The sequence below is a fragment of the Coenobita brevimanus genome, chromosome 97, assembly GCF_032717465.1.
Source record: "Coenobita brevimanus isolate Jiangsu-jjx chromosome 97, ASM3271746v2, whole genome shotgun sequence".
Classification (NCBI taxonomy): domain Eukaryota; kingdom Metazoa; phylum Arthropoda; class Malacostraca; order Decapoda; family Coenobitidae; genus Coenobita; species Coenobita brevimanus.
Genome location: NC_137050.1, coordinates 8,838,765 through 8,856,795, shown reverse-complemented (window position 1 = coordinate 8,856,795; position 18,031 = coordinate 8,838,765). Strand labels below are relative to the sequence as shown.

The 18,031-nt window shown below is 41.9% G+C and overlaps 1 protein-coding gene across 1 annotated transcript in view; it reads left to right on the top strand.

The window, feature by feature from the left end:
• The window catches only part of Rpt4 (Regulatory particle triple-A ATPase 4), a 30,560-nt gene extending 13,356 nt beyond the window's left edge, over window positions 1–17,204 (top strand). The window contains exons 3-7 of the mRNA XM_080283457.1: window positions 4,908–5,069; window positions 7,268–7,417; window positions 8,576–8,800; window positions 11,510–11,672; window positions 16,749–17,204. Of these exons, the coding sequence (XP_080139583.1) occupies window positions 4,908–5,069; window positions 7,268–7,417; window positions 8,576–8,800; window positions 11,510–11,672; window positions 16,749–16,939 (891 nt within the window). The 3' untranslated portion in view covers window positions 16,940–17,204. The remainder of the gene's footprint in view (window positions 1–4,907; window positions 5,070–7,267; window positions 7,418–8,575; window positions 8,801–11,509; window positions 11,673–16,748) is intronic.
• The last annotated feature ends 827 nt before the right edge of the window (window positions 17,205–18,031 follow it).

The window sequence follows — 18,031 nt, the reverse complement described above, 5'->3', positions numbered from 1 at the left end:
TGTATAAAGGGAAGGGTGATGCCCTGGAAAGAGGGAATTATAGAGGTATAAAGGTTTTAGATCAGATAATGAAGGTAATGGAGAGAGTTTTAGAAGGTATGATTAGAGAAAGAGTGAATATTGATGAGATGCAGTTTGGGTTTATGCCAGGTAGGGGGACCACTGATGCCATATTCATTGTTCGACAGCTTCAGGAAAAATATATTGGTAGGAGAAGGGATCTTTATTTTGTTTTTGTTGATTTGGAAAAGGCCTTTGACAGAGTCCCTAGAGAGGTGGTGAAGTGGGCAATGAGAAAGCTTGGCTTGGAGGAGTGGCTGGTTAGGGTGGTTATGGCCATGTATGTGGGTGCTCACACCCAGGTGAGAGTGAATGGAGATTTGAGTGATGAGTTTTCCGTGAATGTTGGTGTGCATCAGGGGTCAGTCTTGAGTCCCATGTTGTTTATCATGGTACTTGAAGCCCTTTCACGTGACTTTAGAAACGGACTCCCGTGGGAGTTGTTGTATTTTTTTTTTTTTTTTTTTTTTTTTGTGTGTCCGACTCTAGGCATAGGCTTCACAGCCTGCTATCAAGGCCCAGCAGTCCTCCTACATTCCATACACCTCTACATGTCACCACTTCGGCGCTAACACCCACCGTCCATATTGAATACATGCTAGGGCTGTCTCATACAGGACTGGTGTATTGGTGTTAGCGGGGGTATTTTTACGACATGTCGGCGGGTCCTCTGGTAGATCAGTAAAGCCTGGTTTAATGAAATTCAAATCCTTAAACTGTTCCCTGCCCCAGCCGGGATTCGAACCTGGGTCCGTAAGGACTGCAGGCCACCTCTCTACCGATTAAGCCACCGCCTTCCCCATGATTTGGTGTTGATTGCAGAGAATGAAAGGGAGGCGGAGGAAAGGTTTAGGAAGTGGAGAGATGGTATGGGGCAAAAGGGTTTAAGGGTAAATGCAGATAAAACAAAAGTGATGATATCTAGGGTTGGTGGCGGTACTGTCAAAGACGAGGGAGAGTGGCCATGTGCAGTTTGCCACATGGGCGTGGGAAGTAATTCCATCTTGTGCGGTGTGTGTGATAAATGGGTGCATAAGAGATGTAGTGGTATCAGAGGTAGACTGCGAGATAATGCTGATTTTATGTGTACGGCGTGCCGGGGTGAGCAGGTGGAGATCGTCAGACGTGAAAGAATTGAACTTGCTGGTGAATCTCTTGAGTGTGTGGAAGAGTTTTGTTATTTAGGAGACATGTTGTGTGCTGGAGGTGGGGCTGGAGCTAGCTCTGTGGCTAGGGTGAGAAGTGGTTGGAAGAAGTTCAGGGAGCTCTTGCCTCTCCTGACATTGAGGGGGCTCTCCCTACGTGCTAAGGGGTCTTTGTATGCAGCGTGTGTTAGGAGTGTAATGCTGTATGGCAGTGAGACCTGGGCAGTGAAGGAGGAAGACATTCGCCGGCTCAGACGTACAGAAATGTCAATGATTAGGTGGATGTGCAGTGCGTCCCTGCGTCCAAGGCCTGGAGGGGCTGGGTTTACGATGGAAGAGTTGAGAGGTAGGATGGGACTGGAGTGTATTGGTGTTGTGATGAGGAGAGGTAGATTGAGGTGGTTTGGACATGTGGAGAGGATGGGGGATGATAGTTGGGTGAGGAAGGTGAGAAGTGTTAATATTAGGGGTGGGGTTATGAGGGGTAGACCGAGAAAGACATGGGACGAGGTCATTAAGTGTGACCTTAGGGTTAAGGGACTGAACAGGGAGGCTGCAATGGATCGTGCAGCATGGAGAGCCGCCATTAGGTGACCAAGGCCGACACATGCAAGCATGTTGGAGCCTTTAAAAACGAAAACGAAAACGAGTCTGTCGGAGCCTGAATAACCCCGCGGCACACACAAAACATTGGTAAACATGCCCGCGGTGTAGGGGTTAAATACATGCACTGAATATTCCTAAATTTGTACCGTATGTTTGTGTTTGATAGTGCCTAGATAGATGTAGGTAGGGTGCTGTGGGGGGTGGTTGGCCAAAGTCCAGACCCAAATTCATTTTTCACATAAGAGTTATTATTTATAAACCATGGAATTTGTAAATCGTGGCAGTGGTCCAGACCCAAATTGCCGCGATTTACAAGGATTGAGTGTATGTAAAATACTTTATGGCGCATTTTGAAGTTGAGCTTAGAGCTGTTAAAGATTTCTGGTTGCCAACACTGCATGCGCAGTCGGCCATCATGACTCGTGAGTGTCTGGCTTTGTGAACTGGACCTTTCGAAAGTTTGGGAACTTTGCTGTGCTGTTTTACAATGTATATATGTAAATACACCTAGGTTAGGGTAAGTTGATGTATATTGTATCATTAAATACATGAAATAAAAATTAGTAAATATTTAGTGCTTAGGGTTGACCCATAATACTTGCTAGACACAGTGATTGCATTTGGTTGACCGACAATGATTGCTAGAAACTTTTTGGCAGGTTTTCCAGGTCATTCAGCAGTTTCTGCTATTTTGGCACCTACTTGGTCCCAAAGATGCTGAATGAGAGGACTTTTACTGTATTTTGTAGTCAGTGCATGGATCATTTTAGTTATGATAATGATACCTTGTACTGTATATCAAATTGTGTTCTTGGTTTTTTCATTTTTTTCCCCCAGTGTATTAGACATTACAGAATTGAAGAGTTAGATATCTTCAGTACTCCTTTCACTACTAGGGGTCCCTTAGGTTGAAATGATATGTCTGGTCATAACAAGAATAAACTAAAGAAAGAGAACATTATCGTACTGGTGGTTAAAATAAAAGTAAATTAAATTTGCTCCAACTTTCATTATCCAAATCATCATTAGCCTCTCCTAATTTCTCATCTTTGCTTGTTGTGAGATCCAGAGTGTGAGTTGTTGATCCTTTTGATAAGAAGAATCCCTCCTGAGTGCTGTTGGGGGTATGAGGCTACTTACCCAGGTGCTTTAATGGTGATGCCACATTTATTACTTCTTTACAGAGAGGGCAATTTCTCTCTCTCTCTCTCTCACACACACATACACACACACACACACACACGTTGTAACCTTTTATTATGAGGAGGCAATACCTGGTAGTGTAGCAGTTTTTCTTCCATGTCTTTGAGGATAGTGTGTGCTTCAATCTAGTAAATTAATATGTAGTGTATTTGTAATGTATGGTAAGATAGACCAAAAATTTTGAATTGAGAAAACACTGGTAATTTTCAGTCATTTTTTTTCCTCATCACTATACAGCATGCCCTTGTTTTATGGTGAGGATGCTTTTGAAAAATCCATCGCATAACAATTTATTGTATGTTTCTGTTACAGTATAACATGGATTCAGTGGGTATATGTGTTTGGCCAAAGGTCACCCACCCAACAGGGTCTAAAAACAGGTTTACTTCTCACTGTAACTGGTAGTTACAGTATTTTTCACTCCACTTACACTTTCTGCTTACCACAAAAAATAAGTAAAAACAAGTTTCCAACTCACCTAAACTGGTAGTTATTTTGCTTCACTTGCCATTTGAACCCCAGCACCACACCATTGTTCCATCATTGACACTAACACACCCAGTAGTGACTAGTTCAAAGGTCATCTTTGAACAGACAAATAACTGGGGGCTTGCATGTGGGTGATCATATAAATGAAAATAGCAATTATTCATCAACCAGCAAGGCTTCTTACAGAAACATAATGATCATAAAAGTGAAATTGCCGTCATATATCAAAAAGAGGTCCTAACTTTGTCATCACATTGCATACCAGTTTATCTTGTAATGAGGGTCTCCTGTCATGATGAAAATTGGAAGAATATTGAAAATCATATTTGGTGGTAGTGCTGCTGCCAGTGTTCTTTTGGTCCTAGACAGACTGAAGATCCCTTTATCTTCTGGTCCACCATCCTCCTCTTGGGATATACTACATACGTCCAATGTGACAGAACTCACCCACCAATACAATTACACCGGTCCAGGTTGAGTTAGTCCTAGTATTTATTCAGCATGGATAGACAGTGGGTATTAGCACCAAAGTGGCAATATGTGTAATGTATTTGGCAGTCATCATTATTCTGACCTTAATTCCCACTGAATAGTTGGCAGTACCAAGTGATAGTTCATTTACCCAAGGCATTCATCATGAGAACTTATGGTGTTTGTATTGTATTACCGTATATAATCAAATGTTCATGGAAGAAGGGCTAATTCCTTCAGGTTGAGTGTCATTTATTTTTTATTATGCCATTTCCTGATGATTTTATTCAGCTTAGACTTTCAAGCTGGAGGGGTTAGATATAGGTCTTAAGAAACTCCTCCAAAATGAGAGCCTTTTCTTAAGTAAATAAAATTGTCTGATTGCAACAAGAATGCACTATAAATGACATCACCCAGACTTGATAGGTTAATTCCACACAATAGACTCCCCAAATTGGATGCTACTTACACATTTGCTGAAACAAAACTAAGGGCCACAGAGGGGGCATCATCACAACACTGCCAGGTACAAACACAACCAAAGCAAGCACAGGCCTCAGCACTGCTTAACAGCCTTAGATGTACATTCTCAGTGACGACTTACAATACATCCTCATCCCACACCAGGCAAACCACACCCCTTCCTCCCTGTATGTCATGTGCTGTTTGCCAACACTTGCACTCAACACCATCTGGCAAACAGAGCCCAGACTCACTACAGATCATCTCCCCAGCATTATCGCCATAGATACACAATCCAGACCTGAGCGATCACATATCACATAAACTGCAAGAAAGGAGACTGGACAAAATTCACTGAAGAAACAGAACAACACTTCAGCACATTGAACAGTTCACCCATCACCAGTTTAACAGACACATTACAAAAAGTAAATGGAGTAAAAGAGTGTAATTGGTTATGCATTATGTCAGCCTGGAACCCGTGTGGCCCTGGACATGACAACTCTGACCATCATGAGGTACCTGCCACGTGAGGTGGACCCATTGGTGTACAACATGAGCCATGAGGACCCTGGCGATGTCACATACAACAAGATTGGTGGATTGGCAGAGCAGATCAGGGAGCTTAGGGAGGTTAGTTGTACTACAGCATTGTGAGTACTTTCCTTGTTGTTGTTCAGTAATTTATACAGTTCATTGGTGGTAGGTGGTCAGGGCAACCATCATTCACTAACTTGATGTAGTTTTGCCTTTTTATCATTCTGTTTCTGTGTTTGCCCTCCTCTCTTCCTACATCTACCTTTCCTTCCTTTCATTTTTTTATGACTGTACTCCTCATTCTACTTCAGGTGTCTTTGCACTGAGTGACAATCTTAGTGATTTCCTTTAACCCAGGAAATCATTTTCAGTGCTTGTTGGTAACCATATAACCCCCCAAATTATGTGAACTGGAGCCTTCTGTGGTAACCTTGTTAGGTGGGCATAGAGATGCAAATGCAGCATCCATCCAGAAAGCAAACCTCCACTTTTCTCCACATCTCATTGTCGTGAGGTGCTGTTGACCACAAAGGAAGCTCAGTTCACTGCACAGGATGGCCTTGTAGGGGCAGTTGTTTGCCAGCAGTTGATGAGTCATCTCAGCTGGACAGACTGGGGTTGATCAACAACAATGAAGTTTATTCAGTGACCGTTGAATTTGTCACATATATTTGTATGTGTGTGTATGTTTTAATTTTAAGTGAGTCAGAAACTGTCTGATCAAGTAAAAACTCTCAAGTATTACTTGTGTGTAATATTTAACCCTTTAGATACAATGGTCTGTGGGGACAGCAGACCCAGGTAGACTGTCTAAATGTGGCCAAAATATGAATTTGTTCAAATAAACTTGTGAATTGCCTTTTCTGTGCAAGTGGATCAGAGAGCATCTGTATATGTGAAGAACAGTTGACCAAACTGTTTTTTGTCCCCAAATAGTTGTGCTGTTTGGGGACAAACAATTTTTTTTAGCCATAGTCTAACCGTATCAAAAGGGTTAATTAACATATTACTGTTGTTATTGTTGTTGTTGATCAGCCCCAGTCTGTCTGTCCAAGCAGACCCATCAGCTGCAGGTAAGCAACTGCCTTTGAAGAGCTGTCCTGTGCAGCCAACAGATGTTCCCTTGTAGTTGACACTGCCTCATTATCATGAGGCAGTGGGACAAGTGTGGAGGTTTGGATCCTGGATGGACACTACATTTTAATCTTCACCTAGTTGACAAGGGCAGTATAGCAGGCTACATATCACCCCTTTATGTGGTTACCAACCATCATTATATATGGTGTACTGGGTACAGGAAACCTTAGGCTTGTCATGAATTAGAAAGAAGAGTAGAATAAGAAAGTGACAGGAAGGAAAGTAGAAGTAGGAAGAGAGGAGGACAGATGTGGAATAGAAAGATAAAGGTGAAGGAAGAAGGAGTACCCAGCATTACATCAAGTGAGTGGATGATGGTTCCAACCACCTACCATGAGAACAGTTTTCACTGTAATTATTCAGTACTTGCAATATGTTATTTATTAGAAGGGAGTACTTGGATAATTGCCTTAACCCTAAAAGACAGGTGTCTGCATAAGCTGTCCAAGGGTACTAGGGCCAAAGAGACAGTGTCCACATATCTGGTCACCCCCCCCCACCCCGCTGCCCTACCACCACACCCACACACCACGTGCAACCCATCCCCACCCTCACCCCTCTCACCCCAACCACCCTGTCTTCCCCCCACCACCCCACCCCTAAACCTCAACTGCCCCCTACCATCCCTAAATCCCACCCTTCCCCCAACCCCACACTCCCCCATAGCCCCCCAATCCCCCTAGCCACCCCCTAACCACCCCAACCCCCTACCCTCCTCCACCCCCAAACTATCCTCACCCTTCCAACCCCCACTGCCACCACCACCCTTTTCCTCCCCACCCCCCACTTCCCACCCCCACCTGTCACCCCCCACCCCCATCCTATCCACCAACACCCATCCCCACCTCCCCCAAGCCCAGCCCGCCCTCCCCACACCACCTAACAACCCCCCCTCCCCACACCACCTTACACCCCCCTGCCCACACCACCTTGCACCCCCCCCCACTCCCCACACACACCACCACCACCACCCCCCACAAACCCCCAACATATCGCATCAGCCGATTATGCCCATCCTGAGTCTGTGTCAAAGCATTCTGAGGCCCATCTTTTAGGGGTTAATTATACCTTTATTTTAAAAACCAAAATGTAGTACCATCAGTATTGTTAGAACTCAGTACTGTGTTTATTAATAAAAGCTTGTTAAATTCCCTTAGGTAATTGAATTACCTCTTCTGAACCCTGAACTGTTTCATCGTGTGGGTATCAACCCACCCAAAGGTTGTCTGTTGTATGGGCCTCCAGGGACAGGCAAGACACTGCTAGCTCGTGCTGTTGCCTCACAGCTTGACTGCAACTTTCTCAAGGTAAGTACTATACAGTACAGTATTTGGTAAAAAAAAAAAAGGGGGGGGGGGCAATCTCATATTACTCTGTTTGTGGTGTAGGAGCACCAGCATACTTCACTTACTATCATATGATTGAGAAACCTCCAGTTACCTCTTGAGGATTGGCCAAACCATCACTGACTAGGGTGTTCAAACTGTTTTTACTGTTTCTTTATTCAGCCTGCTTTCACATAACATTTTATTGCTGTTAAGATGTTTATGATGTAGAATTTAGGATGAGTAGTGAAGGATTAAGGTTGAAACGACATATAAGCATTTATCCAAATGTTACATTTTTCAAAATTGCTCTGAACCTTAATGTTTAATACATACAGATAAGCTCAGCCTCAAGATCAGATATTACATAAAATATGTATTTTTAGTCTGGAATTTGATTTTTAAAGTATTAAAGTACAGTAGATAACGATTCTTGTTGCAAGCTAACTCTCACTTTGTGATTTTTCACATTTACTTTAGTTTTTAGGAACATGTTTACATTGGAAAGTGAGGAATTGCTCTATTGGGGGGGAAATTTTATCCAAAATCCTGATGAAGTGAATGTCAATGTACCTATAAGAGACTGGGAGTACTTTGTTTTTCAGAGAATGACTAGTCACATTTACCAGTCTCTGATTTCTTTCAACCTTTTTCAGTGAATTAAATGAGTTGGTTAGGGTTTCATGCTCACATAATAGGCTACCATTCAGTGATAAGCAATTGATCACTCTCCTCTGAAATGTTTGGACTAAGTAATCTAGGCCCACACCCCTGTGCTCCTGATGGGACAATAAAGGACATGATTGATGGATTGGTAGAGACTGTAAGTAGATAGATAGATAGACTGTTCTTTTGTGGTGTACTGAGGATATGTGTTATAACATGGGGTTTAGGGAAGGGAAAGAACTTTAAAGCTGGTACATTTTAACTTGTGTATTGTACTGTATAAGGGCTGTGGGCTTCTCTGTAGTTAACTCTAATCTGAGAATTTAGATTGTTGAATATAAGCCATTTTAGGCAATTGTGGAGATATGGAAACCCAACCATTGGCAGTTTCAAGGGTATAATGTACTTAGCTTGGGAAGGACCTGTCACAGTGAGGGGTTAATAGGAAGTATCCTCATACAAGCTCGTCCTTAGGTTGTGTCAAGTGCCATCGTAGACAAGTATATCGGTGAGTCTGCCAGGCTCATTCGTGAGATGTTCAACTATGCACGAGACCACCAGCCCTGCATCATCTTCATGGACGAGATTGATGCTATAGGAGGCCGTCGCTTTTCAGAGGGGACATCTGCTGATAGAGAGATCCAGCGCACATTGATGGAGCTGCTTAATCAGATGGATGGCTTTGACTCTTTAGGACAGGTGTGGATCTGGTCTTTCCTGTTGTGAAGTCAAAAGTTGTTGTATATCAGTACTGAATAAACTTTTTCTTTCAAGTAAGTGGGTACTGTACTTATTTTTATTATTATTATTATTTTTTTTTTTTTTTTTAGCTAATGCATATCCTTAATAGTATAGTATCTCAGAATTATGAAAATCTTTTCATTGTTTTCAGATTATATTCAGATACTGAGAATGCATAATATAAAATCAGTTTTCAGATTATGTTCAGATATTTAGTATGCAAAATATATAAACAGTTTTCAGATTATGTTCAGGTATTGAGTGTGCATAATATGTAATCATTGCAACAAAATCTGCCAAATTTGTTTTTTAAATGTATTTTTTTGTTGATTAATAAATTGTAGTTAGCACAGTATTACAGAAGGCCTAGATGTAATGTCATCAGTACCATAATAATTCCAGGCTTTGAAAACATCGTGGACTGTAACACACACACACACACACACACACACACACACACACACACACACAGTTGACAGAGTATCACACCAAAAACTTTTATGGAAACTGTATCATCAAGGAGATATCCAAGGCAGTCTATACTGTTGGAAGCAGGATTTTCTCAGACAAGGGGAAATGAGAACAGTATTAAGGGGAAAATACTGATCATGGAGGGAAGTGACTAGCGGAGTTCCACAGGGCCCAGTGCTGGCGCCAGTTATATTTTTAGTGTACATTAATGACATGGACAGTAACATTGGAAATGGAAGCTATCTAAATATGTTTGGGGATGATGCAAAAATACAAAAGGAAAATTACTAACATATTCTTGCAAAAAGCTGCAAGAAGAATTAAATAAGCTTCATGATTGGAGCAATAAATGGCAAATGGAATTTAATGTGGGCAAGTGTCATGTGATTAAGTTTGGTAAGAGTGAGAAAAGACCAGATTGAGATTATAAGTTAGATCAACCCTACACATATCAGAAAGGGAGAAGGACCTAGAAGTGATTATCAATAACAGACTACTGTATAGTTGACCATATCAGTGAGAAGGTACGTAAGATGTATACAGTGCTTGCTGATATGAGAATAGCATTCACATATATAAATGAAGACATGTTGACAAAGATAATAACTGATTCATCAGACCAGCCCTGGGGTATGCATCAGTAGTCAGGAATCCTCATCTCAAAAAACACATAGATAAGATTGAAAAAGTACAAAGGGCAGTTACATGATGGGTACCAAGCTTAAGGGATCTAAGCTACAAAGAAATACTAGAAAAATTGAATTTAACAGCACTACAGGAGAGAAGGAAAAGAGGAGACATGATTACGCTATACTGTATAAGTGCATCTCAGGAAAGAGAAAATAGACATAAATGAATATATATAACCTATGGTGATGCATCCTTAAGAGGACACTGCAAAAAACTACTGTACATAAAAAGAGAGGCAATAAAGACATAAGGAAATTCAATTTCTCAAATAGGGCAATTGTCCAGTGGAATGCACTACCGAACGAAATAATGTGTGCCAAAACTATTCATAAAATTTAAGGACATGTATGATAAAAATGGTTTAATACACGGGACAGTATGATCTCGACTCTTTCCTGTAAAGATACATTTAGGTAAGAACAGTTAAGATAGAAAACACACACACACACACGCACACACACGCACACACACACACACACACACACACACACACACACACACACACACACACACACACACACACACACACACACAAAATTTGCTGCCATATACTAGAGTCAGTTGGTGGCAGGGTACACACACACAATTTGCTGCCATATACTAGAGTCAGTTGGTGGCAGGGTTTAGCAACCATCATCCACACACTTGGTGTAGTGCCGTCTGCATCTACTTTCCCATTTTTCGTTCAATTTCTGTGTCTACCCCCTCTCTTTTTACTCCTCCCTTTCCCTGCTGTTACCTTTTATTAGTTGTCTTTCCACTTCAGGTGGCTCTACACTGAGTGACAAACCTAAAGGTTTTCTATAACTCAGGAAGCTGTTTAGATTGCTGAGTAGTAATCATATAACCAAAGTAAGGGACAAAATGGAGCCTAATATGGTGCCCCAGTTAACTGGGTGTAGAGATGCAAATCTGTCATCCTTTCAGGAACCAACCCTCAACACTATTCCCTGTGCCTCACTGTCCTGAGGTGCTGCTCCCCACAAGGGAATGTCAGTTCACTGCATTGGATGGTCCTGCAGGGACAGTTGTTTACCTGTGGTTACTGGGTCTGCTTTGCTACAGATTAGGGTTGATGAACAACAACAGCAATAGAAAATTCAGCCACTTATTGTCTTATATGTGCATTGCTGTTATCCCTGGGAATTCGGAAGAAAAACTGCTGACCACGTATATCCATCTTGTAAAAGACAGCTAAAGGATGAGTGTAGGGGAACAGAACTCCCTTCTGTGTTTTCATGCAGGGGTTCAGTTACCCCACCACTTGTAGCTGTGTTTCAAGTAGCCCTGTACCTTGTGTGGCAGAGAAGGGGGAATTTTATCTGTTGCTGCCTTTCTCCCCAGATCCATGTTTCTAAAGTTGTCAGGGAACCTTGTTTTATATCTTCCTTCCCCATTTGAACATAATTGATGGTATTGTAAACTTGTAATCATTTAATGTTCTGTATTGAGTTCATATACAGGGCATGTCTATTTCCATAAAATCTGTATTTTCATTCTACTCAGGTGAAAATGATCATGGCCACAAACCGGCCTGACACACTGGACCCAGCCCTGCTTCGACCTGGCCGCCTCGACCGTAAAATTGAGATTGCACTTCCCAATGAACAAGCCAGACTTGAGATTCTGAAAATTCACTCTGGACCCATCACAAAGAGGGGAGAAATAGGTAAGGCATATTTGATTTATTGAAACTATTTCATTTTGTACTACCAGCAGTGAGCATATCAAGTTCTGTACAGTCGCTCAAAGAAATAATGACGTTCTCTCTCTCTCTCTAAGTTTTGGATAAAACTCCCCGGATCTGGCAACCTTCCACTTGTTAGGGAATCCAAGATGGCATTCTCTCTCTCTCTTTAAATCTTATAACAGTTGAGCTTGGATATATTCTCCATAAATTCCCTGTCCTGCTGACTTAATTTATGATGTTGAAGAAATACAAGAAATCCAATCTTGCAAAAATAAAATGCAAGTGCCAGGAAACGTGACACTCACGGAGGTAAAGAACGCTGTGAAGTGGCTGAAAAATGGGGAAACAGCTGAGGTTGAAGAGGTGTATGCAGAGATGATTAAGTGTCGTGGAGAGAGCAGAAAGAAATGCTTGTTGGAGATGTGTAAGAAGGCATGGATGAGTGAAACTGTGCCATCAGAGTGGAGAAAAGACAGAGATTGTACCCCAGTTTATAAATAAAGGTGAGTGAAGTGAGTGCAAGAATTATCATGATATAAGTCTATTGAGTGTGGTAGGGAAAATATATGGAAGAAATAATTTAGAGAAAGTAAGACAGATATCAGAAGTCGTAGCGAGTGATGAGCAGGGTGGCTTTAGGAGTGGCAGAGGATGTGTGAGTCAGATATTTGCAGTGAGACAGATAGTGGAGAAGGCATGTGATAAGGACTATAAGGTGTTTATAGTATTTATGGACCCAGAAAGATCATACAACAAAGAAGACAGAACAGGATTGTTGAGGGTTTTGAGCATGTACAGCGTAGGTAGTAAGCTGCTAGGTGCCGTCAAGTGTTTTTATGGTGGCAGTGAGGCATGAGGCATATGTAAGGGTAAATGGGCATCTAAGTGATTGGTTCACAATCAGTGTGAGTGTGCGGCAAGGTTGTATGATGTCCACATGGATGTTCAATATATATATATATATATATATATATATATGAGGCGTCTAGAGCCAAAGGGGCATCCCCACCAATATACTGGTTTTGAGTTAGGTAGGGGAGACAACAGGCTTAACCCTCTTCTCAGTGACAGCACTGGTTGCCATACAAGATTCGGCCTTCTGGACAGTGGTAGAGGTGCTCAAAGTCACGTGGGTTTGTCCATGCTGCCGGGCGAACAAATCAGAGCAGGCAGGCATCTAAGCCACACAGCCCAAACCAATCAGCATTATCACTCTGTGCCACTCCCCCAGAGCAGCCAATCAGCAAGCTTGTGGCCCGCCCGGTGTGACGATGAGGCTTCCTTATCGTGTTCACTGAGGTGTCTAATTATTACGTATTGGATTTTTACCCCATTTATCGTGGATTATTGGTGACAAGATGAGTTGTTGTTATTGGGGTTGAAGGAGGGGTGACAAAATGAGTTCATCACATAGTTACGGTGAGGAGGTGGTGCCAATAACCTCTCGTAAGTGTCAGAAGTGTGTGGAGAAGTGGAAAAAGGTAGAAAGGAAGAGGAAAAGAGAATGGTGAGGGGAGACAGCGGGAGGGGGCGTGGCACCGAGGAGGCAGAGTTGGATGTCGATCTCCTAAATGACGACCCCACCATTTAACCCCCCACTATCCCTTCTCAATTTACTTAAGCACTACACTACTTTTTTTTTTTTAGTGTTATTATTTCAATATATTATGGTAGAGGAAAAATAATAACTGCATTGATTTCAGTTTTAGTTGTCAAAAACGTGAAATTACAGTAATAATTATTCGTTTATTAATATTAAGTGAACTGGAATCTTCAGTTAATAAAGTTTTGTACATTAATACATTCGTTGATGTTTTTTCTGCTATGTTTTTAAGTCCCTACAATATGTTATTATGCCCATTTATAAATTGGGGGTTTGGTTTACTGCCTATTTTGTGGTTACGGTTATTATTGTTTTGTTTTTTTGGCTTTACATGTAGAGCATAGGCGCTGATGATCATTTTGATGTATAAAAGGTTTGTTTATTGCCTTCTGGCTATGACGTTACCATAAACACAACTTTAAAGCGTCATAACTCAAAAGTACATTTTGGCGCCGATGCCCCTTTGGTTCTAGACGCCTCATATATATGGATGGGATGATGAGAGAAGTAAAAACACAAGTAATGGAGATGGGGATGGCGTTGGTAATGAATGGTGATGGATGGAATATTTCAGATTTGTTGTATGCTGATGATGCAGTGCTACTTGCAAATACCGGACAACAGCTTGGTAGACTATTGCAGAGTTTAGAAGATGTCCGTGAGCATTCTGCTGTGAGAGTAAATGTAGAAAAGAGTAAAGTGATGGGTATTGGTTAAGAAGATGGCTCTCAGTGTGATGTTACAGTGAATGGAGAGAGACTTGAATTGGTGGGAGTTCAAATACCTGGGTACAGTGATAGAAAAGAGAGGAAAATGTGCAAAAGAAGTGGAAAGTAACACAAGGAAGGAAAGTAGTTGGTGCTCTGAAGGCCTTGATAAAAAACATAGGCATGAGTGTTGCAGCTGCACAAGACTTCCATGAAGGAGTGTTAGTGCCAACTTTAACTTACGGATGTGAAAGAATGGTGTGGCATGAAAATGAAAAGTCAGGAGTAAGAGCAGTGGAGGTGGGACTACTGAGGAATGTATGTGGAGTACAGAGAGTGGATAGGATATGGAGTAATGTGATTCGTGAAAGATGCGGCGTAAGAAGTCTGTGGATACCAGAATTGAACAGTATGTATTGAGATGGTTTGGTCATGTGGAGGGAATGGATGACAGTAAAATGGTAAGCAAGGTATATCTGAGTGAATTTTAAGGAGGGAAGAGGCAAGGTAGGCCAAGAAGAAGGTGAACAGATATGGTGGATGAGTGTGTGAGGAAGAAAGGTAGTTGGTGAGGCAAAGGGACTGACAAGAGACCAAGCTGGCTGGATGAATTTTGTGCAGAGAAGCGCATAACCAGGGATTTGGCACCCCTTCTGAATGTGACAGCATCCGGATTGACTATCAGATAGTTATAGAGAATGTGAAGCTACAGAACGCGATGAAATTTTTTTGGCCTTTCTGATGGAGCCAGGATTCCGTGGGCTTGAATGATGAGTGAGTGGAAGCATGGCCCATTGAATTGGGTAGACTTAGGCTGTCTGGATGTTGGTACTCCTCACCTGCCCTAGGCTGGGAAAGGAGGTCTGGATGATGATGATGATGGTGGTGATGTCTTGTTTTTTTTAGATTAATAATGAGTACGTTTAAGTACTTGGGTAGTGTGATGAGTAAGGATGGAGGTTTGGAGGGTGAAGTGCTTGAAAGGGTACAGCAGGGAAGAAAGATTGCTGGTTCCTTGAAAGCAGTGATAAGAAACAGGGAAGTGAGCATGGAAGTGAAAAAGTTACTACATGACAGTATTGTGATACCAACTCTAACATATGGAAGTGAAGCTTGGACGTTGTTGGAAGGACACGGGTCAAGAGTGAGAGCAGTGGAAATGAGTTATTTAAGAGGAGCCTGTGGAGTCACATGGAGAGATAGGCTGACAAATGAGGATATAAAGGAGCGTTGTGATGTGAATGTGACAGGAAGCGTTAGGAGGAATACACTGAGGTGGTTTGGCCATGTGGAGAGGATGGAGGGTGAGATACTGACGAAGAGCGTGTATGAGTGAGGTGGAGGGGGGTAGAGGGAGGGGGAGGCCAAGGATGAGATGGAGGGATGGGGTGGAGAGGTATATGAGAGAGGGGTGTGTGAGTTGGGAGCAGGGCAGTGAAATGGCGGGGGACAGGGCGACGTGGAGGCGATTTGTTTGTGGCCACCCTGAATGGGATTGAGGTATCTGGCAATAGATAGATAGATAGAATAACGATAGTTAAATAGTAAGCAAAACCAGCCAGAAACCCCATTCCCGTCACACCAGGCATCCTTGTATTGTGGTAGTGCATCTCTTCCAGTCGTCATTCTCTCTCTCTCTCTCTACACACACACACACACACACACACTTACATACTTACTTTTGGTCCTTCCTTCTCTTCATTGTCTCTTGATTTTTACCACCACCCTTTCTTTGCGTGTAGTTCTTTGATGAGACTGCCCTACAGATTCAGTATGATGTTGAAATTTCATCGTCGTGTCAGTAAGAATGACATGTTGCTCCCCAGTACTTGCACTGATTTTTACTAAGTTCAGTGGATGGATTTTTTTGTTGCTTTTTGTTACTTCACTGTTTGCTTCCAGTTCTCATGGCTTTGTTTTCCCACTCGAATTCATCTCACATGATTTAAATGTGAATTTGAATATGCTTTTTAACCCCCAAATGCCGGGCGATTTTTACTGCCGCCAGCCTCTCTGTATGGGCAGTTTTCCCCAAAATGCTTGTTTTCAAACTTTAATACTGTATATTAAATGGGGACCTTAGTACAGGTTGTTTAAATGATGTAATTGGCAGTTTTGGTGTTCTAGGGGTAAGTGGTAATCAGTATCCTATTGTTGTGGTCCCAGACTCATGTAGACATGAGCCTAGTGGACTTCAGGAAACTAGTCACTTCAGCTGGGCATTTCCAAAGAGCTTTTATTGAAGGTATATCAAAGGATTCTGTTTTATGAGATGTTCACCATAATACAGGATAATAATAAATTACAGGATAGTACTAAATACTGCAAGACAGTTGCTCTTGGTACCAGCACGTAAGCATCACAATTTAGTTTTCCCTGTTTGTAAGGAAAAAGCGGCTTTTTAATGCTGTGGTTTTTAAATGGTGGATTGTTTGATATTGCCTCAGTTTGAGTAATACCCCATGTCACTATAGCGTTCTCAGTGTATAGAGGCCTTAGTTTAGGTTTGATAGCCTTGCCTTGGGTCCCTACATCTTGTACGCTTGTACAAGTAAGAGTAGATGAACAGTCCATATATGCCACCCAAGGATCAATCTGGTCACCAGTCCTTAAGTGTATCGGAGTTCAGTAGTCTGGCTTCATGCTCCTAGACCTCGAAGGGGGTAAATGGGTTTGGCCATTACATTTTATATATGCATCATGTGTCTTGACAGTCCACTTACTCCCTCTGTTGGTCACTGACAGATTATGAGGCAGTGGTGAAGCTCTCTGATGGGTTCAATGGTGCAGACCTGCGCAACGTTTGCACTGAAGCTGGACTCTTTGCCATCCGCAGTGAAAGGGACTACGTTATTGAGGAAGATTTCATGAAGGCTGTGCGCAAAGTCTCAGACAACAAGAAGCTGGAGACCAAGCTAGATTATAAGCCAGTTTAGGCAAGCCTGCAATTATAATATTGTATGTTTGTTGTGATAAATGGTTATTTTTTATTCTGTCAGAATAGATGCATAGATAGATTAATAACTAGCATCACATTTGATGGAAATCATTACAACCATCATTATCTAATATACCTAGGTAGTTTTAACACCATTTTCAAGCTGTTTATTTGAGAAGTACCCACCCAACATCAGGTCAAATGTAAACTATGCTGTTAGTATTACAAGCTTTACAGTACAGTGTATTAAAATTTGGCTGATACTTTTTTTTTTCTTTCTTTCATATATTTCATTGTATGAGCTTTAGACGCCTTGAACTATGTCATTTTTTATATGAGAAGTTTGTGGGATTTTGTTTCATCACTGTCTATCATTTGGACAAAGGGAACATCTATCATCCACTCACTCATTGTAGTGCTGCCTGCAGGTGACTACACTGAGTGACAAGCTAAATGGTTTCCTGTAACCCAGGAAACCATTTACTATGCTTGGTGCAAGCATATAATCAAAAGATATCTGATGGCATAGTGGTTTAAGGCTCTCCAACCAGGTAGTCTGTAAGGGTTTCCGCTTGAGAGGTGATTGGGGTCTGTTGCACAAATAATGCCACACAGGGATGCGTGAGATTGGTCACCCTCGTCTTGTTGAGGCTGACGTCTGTACTCTTGAAACTGAGGACAGGTTACCCTTACCGCACCCCACTCAAATTGGAAGCTTACATCTTCAAAGTAAGTGGTAATCTTGAAAGTGTGAGACCACACCCCTTCATGTGGGTAGGCGCGGTGAACAGTTGGTAACACTGAGTAACTTAAAAAAAAAAAAAAAAAAAAAAAAATGCTTTCTAAGATTGACATACAATATGATCTCTTAACCCCTTCAATCTGGTGATGCACTTGGGACGTCATGCCAGGCACAATGTCCCATCCCATGGTGTACATAGACCGTCATAATCAGTTCGTAGTGTGGGGTAGAAATTTTCAGCTGGGACTGTCTCCTGAGTAAAGAGAGACATGGCCCAGACTGTTGGTTATATTATCTGACGAACATTTAAGTCATCAGTGTAATTTATATATATATAAATATCTTCTC